This window comes from Antedon mediterranea, chromosome 2 (assembly GCF_964355755.1).
Source record: "Antedon mediterranea chromosome 2, ecAntMedi1.1, whole genome shotgun sequence".
NCBI lineage: Eukaryota > Metazoa > Echinodermata > Crinoidea > Comatulida > Antedonidae > Antedon > Antedon mediterranea.
The window spans coordinates 40,151,704-40,164,130 of record NC_092671.1 but is presented as its reverse complement, the minus strand read 5'-3'; the positions used below and the strand labels follow the sequence as shown (position 1 = coordinate 40,164,130).

The 12,427-nt window shown below is 31.6% G+C and overlaps 1 protein-coding gene across 6 annotated transcripts in view; it reads right to left on the bottom strand.

Moving 5' to 3' along the window:
- Positions 1 to 12,427, bottom strand: part of LOC140041117 (uncharacterized) — a 63,097-nt gene that overhangs the window by 47,469 nt on the left and 3,201 nt on the right. For 5 of the 6 annotated variants that reach the window (XM_072087508.1, XM_072087510.1, XM_072087509.1 and 2 more), the window contains exon 1: positions 3,137 to 4,547. In XM_072087508.1, the coding sequence (XP_071943609.1) occupies positions 3,137 to 3,607 (471 nt within the window). In that variant the 5' untranslated portion in view covers positions 3,608 to 4,547. Of the gene's footprint in view, positions 1 to 3,136; positions 4,548 to 8,156; positions 8,216 to 12,427 lie in introns of those variants that run through there. The other variant, XM_072087514.1, reaches the window with a different exon arrangement.

Genomic DNA, 12,427 nt, shown 5'->3' with positions numbered 1-12,427 from the left:
ATTGGATGAAAACAAACCTCAGTTGGATTATGTTTTGATTTTAAGATTGGTAGTTAGTAGGCATAGAGGTGTAGTAAGATTGGTAGTTAGCAGGCCTAGAGGTGTAGTAACTGTCAATCACCTATGGTCATTATGGAATAACTTTTGATTTGATACTTGGATGATTATATAATGATTAATGATTAATGATTAATGACCAAATCAAAAGATACAAATTGACATTCCATTACTGACCTGGGACATATTGAGAAGCAGACAATTTGCAATATAAAGTTCTGTCTACACTATATCAAACCAGTGTGATGTGCCCAAATATGGTAGTGCTATGACATCATCATGTCCATATATGGACACATAACATTTTGTTTTTTTCACATAAAGTTAGATAGTGTAGACAGAGCTTTAGAAGAGAATAGGTAGAAAACGACCAGAGGAAGAGAAAGATGATGGGGAGCAGAAGGAAGTAATATTGTCAGTAACGCCATGACAAGAATATTGATGAATGCAAATAGACTTACCATTTTCGTATCAATGGTAGAATCTCTTTGCAATGTCAATGTCTGTATTGAAGGACAAATTTTCCAATATTGTCAGATAATACATAACACTATTAACATTTTTCACAAAGGCCATTTGTGTGTTGTACCACAAGCTTTACAGTACAGAAAATCAACAAAGGAGCGACCACTAGCATCTCAAACCTATGACCCGACGGTTCTGATCCTAAATAACTCCTACTGTACACACCCCTAGCTACCATTGAGTGAGTGTTTGATCTTCAAATAATCAACTATGCAACATTAAAATACCCGAATACAAGAAGATATTATTCTTTTCAATAATGAGCTACATTAGTACTCATACTATAGACATGAATAATAGGAAAGACTGGCAGGTGCCAACTTAATAACACCATAAACATTGAAGAATTTAATATTGCACATAATATTTACATTGAGTTGTATAATTATAGTTGAAATTAAAATTGGAACAATTTCAACATCTGTTCAAAATATAATAATTTGAAGTGCAAATAAAATAAATAATATTTTTACTTATTAACAGACAGATACACAAACTCGTTAATTAGCCATTACAGATATTATTTTTAGAATACAAGCAATAGTTGTTCGTTCTGATACTCTGCTATCGAAAGAGGCCTCTAAAAATACAGAAGTCTGCAATCATGACATATGAAATACACTACAACTAGACCTTCTTTCCACAGTTTGCCTCACTAGAATTTTACATTTTGTTCGGTTTTAATTCATAATTATAATAATTATTTAAATAGAGCTGTCACTGTCAGTGTCATTTTGAATTAGATAATGCTAACTAATTACAATATATTATACCAGTACTGTACATATAAGTGTTGATTTCAGTGGGATATTCACAAATATTAAAACTTTCAGGTGATGACTAGAGATATCATTGTGAATATATTTCAACAAAACCTACCTTAATCCGTAGAATCAAATCTGAATGCACTCATCCTACGCTGATAATTTTGATACAAAACAAACAACATCATTAAAAACTTAAAACCACCCTTCAAGTATCAGACCGGATTTAACAAGCATGACAAATTAAGAAACATCTTAATTTAGACTGTAACTTAAAACCTCACCTCCCGTTACTTATTCCGTTTCACACTCCACTCGACAATTACAGTGGTTTGCATATTATCCGGTAACATATTCCAGGATAAGTAAGTTAATATAGTGACTAGACACATGTAAGTAAAGACTACAAGGCCTATAGTAGCACCTGGTCTACCGGTAGGATAAACTCACAAAGCATGAGATATGGAATGTTTGATATTTGGCCTTGAGGAAGAAACTGACGACGACAAGAAATGTCTTCTTAGCACATTACTTACTCTACCGAGTGCTGACCGATAGAAAGCGTCTCGGTGTCGTCATATACAATAATTAGGTTACAGTATCAAACACAAGTCATAAGATGATATTGACCTTTAACGTTTGGTATAATTAGCTTTAAATTAATGAGAAGAAAACAAACAAAGGTGCTATGACCTGAAAACTTCTAGCAGGAATTTCTAGGCACTGTCTAGGCACCAGGGCTTCAAGAGTAAAAATAGCAAGCAGGGGAAAACTTCGCAAATTGTAATGCAAAAGATAAGACATCAAATTAAGTTCAGCCTTTCATTTCACCATTTTTAGGCCCCCTATTTCAAAATCCTGTAAAGTAAATATCTAACCTTTGTTTGATGAAACATGTACTGTATATAACTACAGTGGACAAATTACATGAACCATGTGAACATTTTAGGTTAGTTAAAACTGTTATTACAGGATTTTGTCTATATATTGTATAGGAAATTCTTGCTTATCCAGGATAATAGAATAAGCCATTGTCATGTGTTGCAGGTAAACTACCATGTTTAGATTTTGTAAAATTAGAACAACATTGTTGTATTGGTTTCTTAAGATCTGTCATCTGAGACGGGACTAGAAATGATCATCTATTGGTTCAGTAGAACGGTTCAACTCAACATAGGTATATCAGCATATCACTACAACGTACAAGAACTATTTTTAGCTACTAATGTAATTAAATGCTTGTAAATTAAACCCAACTGTTTACCTTCCCACCAAGTATAAAAGATACTTTAGGATAATAGAATCCATTGGCTAATCCATTGGCTAACCCATAGCAAGCCTCAACTCAATTACAGTTACGAGTCAATTAGACTAAGTCTGTATGTATTGGAGAAAACAAATTATACGAAATCTGAATGAATAAAATATTCCTAATTTTGAAAGCTAGTTTCAGGACTGTTATAACATGGACCTATAAATGTGTAGGCCCATGGTTATACAGCACAGTAGCGAGTGAGTGAGTGACCAAGTGGTTAAGACAGTAGGACCATAATACCAAGCCATAACATTGGCAAGGGTTCAAGCCTCACTCGCTCCATGGTTCTGGTGGTAGAACGTCGAGTCTTAGGTCCATCTAGCTCATGTGCAATTTAAAGAACCTAATACATCTGTCGAGAGTAGTAGGGGGTTACCCCGGTGGAATGGATTTAATCCAATACAGTTAAGGGATATTGTTTAATACTCTTACTGTACTACTACTGATAGTCATTAATCATAAATAGATAACCCACCTTCTTTAAATCGTCAATTGAATTATTCGCATCAACTCTTATATGATTGTTTGAATGAACAGTTATATCATTTTCACATTCAACTTCGTCTGTTGTTGATTCACCGATTTCATCTATAAACATACATGCTTCAATCTGGCGATTTTGAAGAAAGTCCATAAACTTTGCTACAAGTTCTAAATCCAAAGAAGTCAAGTTGATTCTCCCAGTAATTGTTAAATCCAAATATCCGCCTACTTTATTATTATTATTGTCATCAGGACTCTGTAGGGAAAGCTTTGGAACTGAAGATGGTGCACTCGATTGATTAATATCCTGCTTAGAGAGACTTTCTAAAATATCGTCGGGAATATCCGAGACACCTTGATCTGATCCGTTAGCGATACTATTATTAGATAGAGCAAACTCGATAACTGTGTCGGAACTTGAATCGCTGGCATCGCTATCATAACCAATAAGTAATGTATTCATTCTACTATCAAGTTTAGTTTTACCTTGTAGTTCTACATCCAAAACTCAAATGGTAAAATAGTAATTTTATCTTGATTGTCTGCAATTTAAAACTCTGGACATTTTCTTCCAAATCAAACTAAAAATCAATCAGTCTGTACTTAACTGGATTGAGTAACGAATGTACAGCCTTTAAGTAATGGGAAGTATCTCAGAATATTCTTAAGCTTCAAACTTAAAGAACTGTTCCACAACAGTGAATAGTACAGTCTACCATAGTCTGATAATACACTGTTTTTGTTATATTATACAAAGGATGTGTTATTTTTAAAAATACAATGTTAGAATATCTTGAACACTGCTGTTTACAACATGAAAAGTGAACTTGATGAAAACATTGAAGAATCGCGCATTTTCGAAGTAATTAATCAAAACACAGTTCTTCTTACAACTGGCCTCATACAAGTCTACACATTTGAAAAAACTCGTCTAGAATCAAAATCGTTAAGGATGAAAAATAGCAATCGGTAAACTTAGTAAACCTTTGAAAATCAATAGTTATACTTGACCGTGATGTTTTAACTATGGAACGCAAAAATCAATACTTCTTCCTGAACTGCTTCTACTATAAAATCCACAATGAAACTGTGCACGTTTATTTAGTCTACCAAAGTTTGTGGTTTGTTTAAATGGACAAAATTTTATAGGAGTCAAGAACGTGTTTGCACCAAAATTATAGAATAGGTGAAAATCAAAGGAACTTAACAAAGACAAAGTTAGACTTAGCCAATCATAGCTCACTTCATAAAGAACCACAATCCATTGTTTGTTTCTCTGTTACATATTATAAAAGATGTTTTAAAGTATAATAGTAGGACAATCAGTTGTGTTTTTGTTTTGTACAAATGCTTTGTAATTCCTACTTGAACTACTAGTTTGAAGGAACTTAACACAATTAATTGTTATGGGCAGTCACAGTTATTTAACTAATTTCCGGTGTAAATGTATAATTTAAATATGAACAAGCAAATAACAAGAATTGTCAGTAACTTTACTTTTGCCAGGTTAATGCAAATTAATATAAAAGGATACCTTAGCTGCAATAAGGACATAGATTAGAAAACTGTTCTTAGAATCAGTAAAAATACTTCCAATAATTTCCCCTGCTGAGTATCCATGGCAACACAGTACATGAGGAAGGGGTCAGACTAGGTGACACAGGTTATAAACACAGTTGTCAAAAGAAAGTCTGCTAATGTCATCAGCACATTATTCATCAGTTTATGATGGCTTTAGCGATTGTTTTAATGTTCTCCTGAGTGCTATTGTAGCTTGATGAATGTTCGAAGATGATGGTAGACCTCTAAACAAGTAGGTGTGTCATGCACCACCTTGTTTGTATCATGTAAACACTTGTTTTAATGCAAGCCATCAAAATAACCAGAAATTGAAAACATCAATGACTATTTTACAACATTTCCTCTGGTCCTAGAAATTGTCTCCTGGTAATTGTACCATTAGAAACATGAATCTTTTTAACAAAAACTTCCGAGAGTTGAAGACAAACAATGCGCTAGAACTGAGATTTTAACTGTCACTTCACATTCAGCACTGTATACAAAATGACTATTTAAGCAGCACTCCTTCAATGGTAATGTCAACAATTCTTCTATTCCTTATGTTTGTTTTTGAGGACTTTTTGATAAACAATATTGATCTACATGAAGCGTTATACTGAGTAAAAGATGTTTACTCAACCGTAACAATAATCAAAACTATGGTACATTTACGAGAGCAAGGTTACGGAATGACATTATTTTAAAGTTCGCATTATACAAACATCATGATAAAATATCCAAACCGGCAGATACAATTTTATGACCGTGCATAAACAATTCTTTCAGCTGAGAAACTTGAGAAATGATCAGAATACGTTTTTCCAAACGGATCAACAAACCTCAACAACGTCAGTTAGTAACATCCGAGTTATAAATGTAAAATAAAAGAATCTTAAAATAATAGAAACATACTGGCATAAACGCTGGTTACAAAAACATGTGAATTCCAGGGACAATGCAGAGATAAAAAAAACACTAAATACTGAATGTTTTCCAACAAAACAACATTAGCTACCAACAGCACAGCAAATGAAATATGGGTACAGGTAGAAAGTATCTTAAGGCAATTGGGCATGTGTTATTGGGCATTACTTAAGCATATTGAATCGTGGGTAATCAGTTTTAAACTCTGGCACCACTTTGCGCAACCATGTACTCAAAAGAGGCGATCAACCGTGAAGAAATAAAGAGGTTTGAATAAGGGCACGTTGGAATTTCCATTTGCATATAAAAGGCCTACCTGAGACCTGTAAGCACCTGAATAGATTCTACTGCCATTAGAAGTTCATTAGGTTATAGCATGAGTTGTAGAGATACAAAACAAAGAGTACCAGGGTACATGCAAATTATAGATGCATACTGCATGAAATGTATTTACTTACGCCTCTGTTGTGTTTATACCAGGATTTGTATGCAATTAGAGAATCAGAATCTATTATAAAAAACTAAACAATGCTGCAAGTATTTAAAATATTATTTCAAATTGGAAGTTTATTATAATCAAACTGACTAGAATTTTAATGAGTATATTCAGTATAAAATCAGGGGAGGATTAAACACAAACAGAGCATATATTATTTTACAACTGTAGACTTGTGCCGACTGATAGAAGAAGCCAATTAGTAATTTGTTACATGAAGTCATGAACAGAGGCCTGCACATCACAAAAGAAGTATTTGTGTTCAAGGCTCAACCAAATTCTTCATCTCCTTAGTTAAAAATGTTCATAAACTGAGTTAAAATAGACTCTAAACAGATCCTATTGTCCAATACTCTATTCATGATTTGTAAAAGGGGTTACACTTTTCTGTATATTGATCCTATCCATAAAATCAAGTCGAGGCGCTCGTCTTGTCTGAAATTTTCTGTTTCCACCACACCCCCAATCCCCCAGCACAGCACAGTATTTTATATTAATAATTATATTTAAAGCATTTTTTAGTCATTTGTTTTTCTCACCTTGTTTCTATTTGCTGTATTGTTTTGGAAACATATATTATACACAGAAATATGTATTACAATTGCATCAAAACAAAAGCAAAATCATCAGAATAAAAATATTTCTGTAAAGAAGTTCAGATTCTTGTTTTGAAAATGAAACAGACACTGCCCTCTGTTGGTGATGTATCTTGCCTCTGCATTGTACTAAAAATTATAACCTTACAATAAATTGTTTCAATTTCACAATTGTCCTTGCAAAGCTAGCAAAACAGTTAATTACATGCAGTTATCTTATATTAAACAATTATTATGAAAGATCAAGGGCATCATATCATACAAATAAACTGAGCATTTCTAAAATTCAGATTTGGAGAAATTTGACAATTATAACCAGAGATCTCGGAGCCAGTCCTTTTAAAAAACATCACTTCTCTATTGATCATGCTACTTAAAATGGATTTTAATTACAGAAAATGTCAATTCAAATTTATTTAATTTCTTTTTTCTGATAAAATTTTAACAATAATAGTATTAATGGCATTAACATAGGAAGGCTAGAAATAAGTAAAATACTTATCGAGTCCCAGCCCCCGACATAATACAGTAATAGCATGGAGGTTTTTTTTTTCCATGATAATAGTTAGTTATTTTATTTATTTTATTTTATTAAATTTTCAGGCACAAAAATACATGACAAGACAGCGGTGCAGCACCCTGAGGATTGCCATGAGTGCAAAGCACTAACGAGATGGCTCTCCATAATACTGCACTTGAACATATAGACAGCGGTGCAGCACCCTGAGGATTGCCATGAGTGCAAAGCACTATCGAGATGGCTCTCCATAATACTGCACTTGAACATACAAGTAAACAATAGAAATACAAAGATATACAAATTTAAAAATTGCGAGGCATCAAATTGAACAATCGTTAAAATTGAATCTAAAAAATATATAAATATAAATATTATGTACAGATAAAAAAAGAAAGAGTTTAAAGTTGTAATAATCGGGCAATATAAATGCCTTCTTATTGCAGTGTTGGGACAGTCATCATTCTGTAGGTTTTTGACTTGAATTCAACCTTTTCTTCTCACTACAGTAAGTGCTAATATCCATCATCTACAGTAATCTATTACTAGTAGTAGTACTGTACATTATACATATTTCAGTTACATAATTTAATTTCTATAAATACACATAATATATCAGTGTTCAATTTGAACTATATTTTATTTTCTGAAATTTGCATATTGATTCACATAAAAAAAACACAATTAATCATGACAATAATAAGCGTACTTACAGGTGAAACGGTCCAATAGGAAACGTTAAGTTCCAACTCATTCACTGCTAATCAATACTAAGCTAAATATGCAGGGACTTAGTAAATATTTGACCAGGTTCACTCATTGCATAACTACATATTCAGGGAAAGTGTACATTGTGTAATGTACATACAACAGTGCATGTTGTTAAATAATTAAAAAATTCTTTAAAATAACTACTTACGTTTTAAGAATTCTCAAGTCAGTGTTGGTTAAGTAACATTATATCATTCTTCATTTATTCTGAAAAAAACAAAGCAAAAATAATCATAATAATTTCATTATTTAAAATGTGTGCAATACTATACAAATCCTATAGGAGTGCTTAAATTTTCTCTTTTTGTAATTGTCTCCTCTCTTCGGAGAGAGAGGGCTATATTGTCGGTTTATCCAGGTAAGCAGGCAAAAAATAGACTGAACATGGTCGTAGTTGGACAGATTAGAAGTTAAGCCTAACAAGTCCCTCAGTTATCAGTTTAATATTAATATTTTATCATTTAAAAGATTGAATACAACATATTGTACAATATTTCTAATACTGTAGTCTGTAGATACAAAAATTGGCATTGGATCTTGTTAAGATTTCAGTAAAAATATTTCTATTTTATTTCTGAGATTTTGAATTATAGAGCGTTAAACATGTGTTTAAGAAAACATAATCTTTGAGAAATTTGTCATACATAATACAATATATCATTAATTATATACTGGATAACTGCATATTGATAACTCATACTGAAAACATACTGTATGATGTGATAAATCTCACCGAAAACCTGTGACATCATGTGATATCATGATAGATTAATATCTGAGAGTGTCTGATAACATTACTTACTAATCTATATGTGAATAGAATGAATGTAAAGATACAGTAAGTGAATGTGTCTGATAACATTACTTACTAATCTGTATGTAACTAGAATGAATGTAAAGATACAGTAAATGAATGTGTCTGATAACATTACTTACTAATCTGTATGTGAATAGAATGAATGTAAAGATACAGTAAGTGAATGTGTCTGATAACATTACTTACTAATCTGTATGTGAATAGAATGAATGTAAAGATACAGTAAGTGAATGTGTCTGATAACATTACTTACTAATCTGTATGTGAATAGAATGAATGTAAAGATACAGTAAGTGAATGTGTCTGATAACATTACTTACTAATCTGTATGTGAATAGAATGAATGTAAAGATACAGTAAGTGAATGTGTCTGATAACATTACTTACTAATCTGTATGTGAATAGAATGAATGTAAAGATACAGTAAGTGAATGTGTCTGATAACATTACTTACTAATCTGTATGTAACTAGAATGAATGTAAAGATACAGTAAATGAATGTGTCTGATAACATTACTTACTAATCTGTATGTGAATAGAATGAATGTAAAGATACAGTAAGTGAATGTGTCTGATAACATTACTTACTAATCTGTATGTGAATAGAATGAATGTAAAGATACAGTAAGTGAATGTGTCTGATAACATTACTTACTAATCTGTATGTGAATAGAATGAATGTGAAGATACAGTAAGTGAATGTGTCTGATAACATTACTTACTAATCTGTATGTGAATAGAATGAATGTAAAGATACAGTAAGTGAATGTGTCTGATAACATTACTTACTAATCTGTATGTGAATAGAATGAATGTAAAGATACAGTAAGTGAATGTGTCTGATAACATTACTTATTGAATGAATAAAATACATGTTAAATTACAATGTTAGTAGGCTAACATTACAATGTTACTAGGCTAACATTACAATGTTACTAGGCTAACAGTATGTCTGTACCAGTGTTTTGTTTTATTAAAACAAATTTTTTTTTTTCAATTCACATTTTTAATATGCCATTTTAATATTACATAATACTGCAGTTATTCACTTTGACCATTTTAAAGGAAAAAATACTTTGTACAGTATGTCAGATAATGGTTTTTGGTTAAAATTAAACGTTTCTTTTGTCTTTTTATAAAGTAAAATAATTGTTTTTTTACATTAGTGAATAACTTTATTAAAACTACAAAATGGCCTATTTAAAGTCCGATTTTATTAGTCTCCATTTTTCATGTTTTTTGGAGACAATACATCTTTAATGTTTTATTTTGAAATTAAAAAAAAATAATGATCATGAATGTAGAGTCTGTTATTTCAAAGTTATTTATTTTGTCTCCTTTGGGACGTCATGTTTTAGCTGGTTACCATGGTGATTACCCCCCTGGTAGAGAAAAAGATCCCAAATGGGTCATATTTTAACTCCATGGGTTCCTTATTATGGTGTTAATGCTGTTTGTACATGTGTTTCTGTAGGCCTCAGAGTAGGCCTACTGTAGTAGTGTAAATTGTCCTTCTGAACTACCATGTACTGTAGGTACTGTACTTATTTCTTTATGCTCAAGTATCCAATAATAATTTACCTCTATTACAAATACAAATTATACATTTATTCATCAAATCACAAATAAAATAACAGTATGTACAATGAAGTAAGAAAATGATGAAATGGGTTCTTAAGAAACCAGCAGGTTTGTAAAGTATAGACCTCAGATTACTTTAACAAAATAATTCAAAAATTGGTTTACAAAATAATAGTTCAAGTTTAACACTAAATAAAAAAAGATAATGAGGGGAGAAGACCAACAAATAGACAAGCTTTATTAAACAAACAATCTATTGGTAGATCTATGATTTTGAGGCTTGTACTTAAGCACACCATTTAACATGACAACGTTTTCCAAATTATTAGACACTTCTGGACCGCAGCAGTCAAGTGTAAATGATGCAACCCTTCATACGCATTAATGCTTTGACAGACAAGATAACTAAACGCTCAAAAGAACACAAACATTGAATCGTAGTTTATGAATGATTTGGTGTGCGTTTGACTGGAATCAATTGGGTTCACAAGTTTTTATCAAATTACTAGGTGTGACATTTTCTAGTAGAAGAGCTTCTTGATATTTGAATATATTTAGTTTTTATATTTTTATACATCTTTGTACTATGTTTATGTATGCATGTTTATGAATGTGTATGATGAATGAAAATAATAATACTATTTAATTTCAATAGTGATAGTGATATGTTTTAATGTAATTTTTTTTTTAATTGTTAAAATGATTAGTGAATGATAAACGGAAACTAAAAATGTTCCAAAACCAGAGACAAGAAAACTTCAGTCTAGTAAAAATTCACTTATGAATAAAAGATAAAACATTTTAGCTGTGTATAAAAAACTGTTTACAGTTGGGTTTGAAAATGATATGCAATATTTAACTGCCAAGATCAAACTATTAATATTTAATGATGTAATCAATTGCAGCACTGTATAGGAAGTTAATTTGAAAACTAATTAATGTCGTTTTATTTTTCGTCCCTTTAATGCAATTCTTATATTTACTTCCTGACAAAAAAACCGCTCAAGTTAGTTTTGGGTAAAACTTACCCCCGGCAGTAAGTATGTAAGAAGAGTGCAAAGGACATGAGTTAGTTTAAACATTTAAACATGATTTTTTGAGAAAATACAGCACTTTTCAAATCTACAGATTATAGACATAAAGCTCTGTCTACACTATCAAACTAGTTTGACAAAAAAAGTGTGATGTACCCAAATATGGTACGGTAGTAAGAGATATGCCCAAATATGGTAGTGATATGACATCATGTCCATATATCGGCACATCACATTTTATTCTCACATAAAGTTTTAAACAAAAATTAATCAAAAATACAGATATATCAATCTGATACCTGTACAAGGTACTGTAATTATAAAGGATATATCAATCTGATACCTGTACAAGGTACTGTAATTATAAAGGATTTTCTGAATTTGCAGTAGGTCTATTTTTACACTTAAGAAAAAGAAGTATATGAGAGCGGGTACAGCGAGCAAAACTAGACAAAATTACTTGACAGTAAAAACATAAAAATACCCTTCATTGTTGCTAATGGTATTGTTAATTACAATTTATTACTAGTAGAAGTCCGGAAAATACTTCAGGTGTAATGGCACAATAAGCAGCCAATAGCACCGGTATCGGCCAATCAGGTGTATTTTATTGGCTAGCATGTATTGTGTAATACTGTCAAGAGCTTCCTGGATAATATGTTACATCCTGAATTATGCAGTTTAGAATTATAATATTAACAATAGGGTGATTAAATGACACAATGTTTATAGCATTGTACAGTTCCTCTATCAATGGGGAGAATGTAGTGGAGCTGTAGCTTGGTGGTTTAACATGCTTGTCTTCTAATCCCAAGTTCCAGGGTTCAATCCTGACCTTTGCCAGGGTTCTAACTTCCTACTCCCTACTAAGCTTTAAATGAGACTTAGCTTATAAGCACAATAAAGCTGGATGCGTATGACATTTTAAAAAAGAATGCTCTATCTTGATGACAGTAACAGTCATTATACTGCATCCTACAGTACATT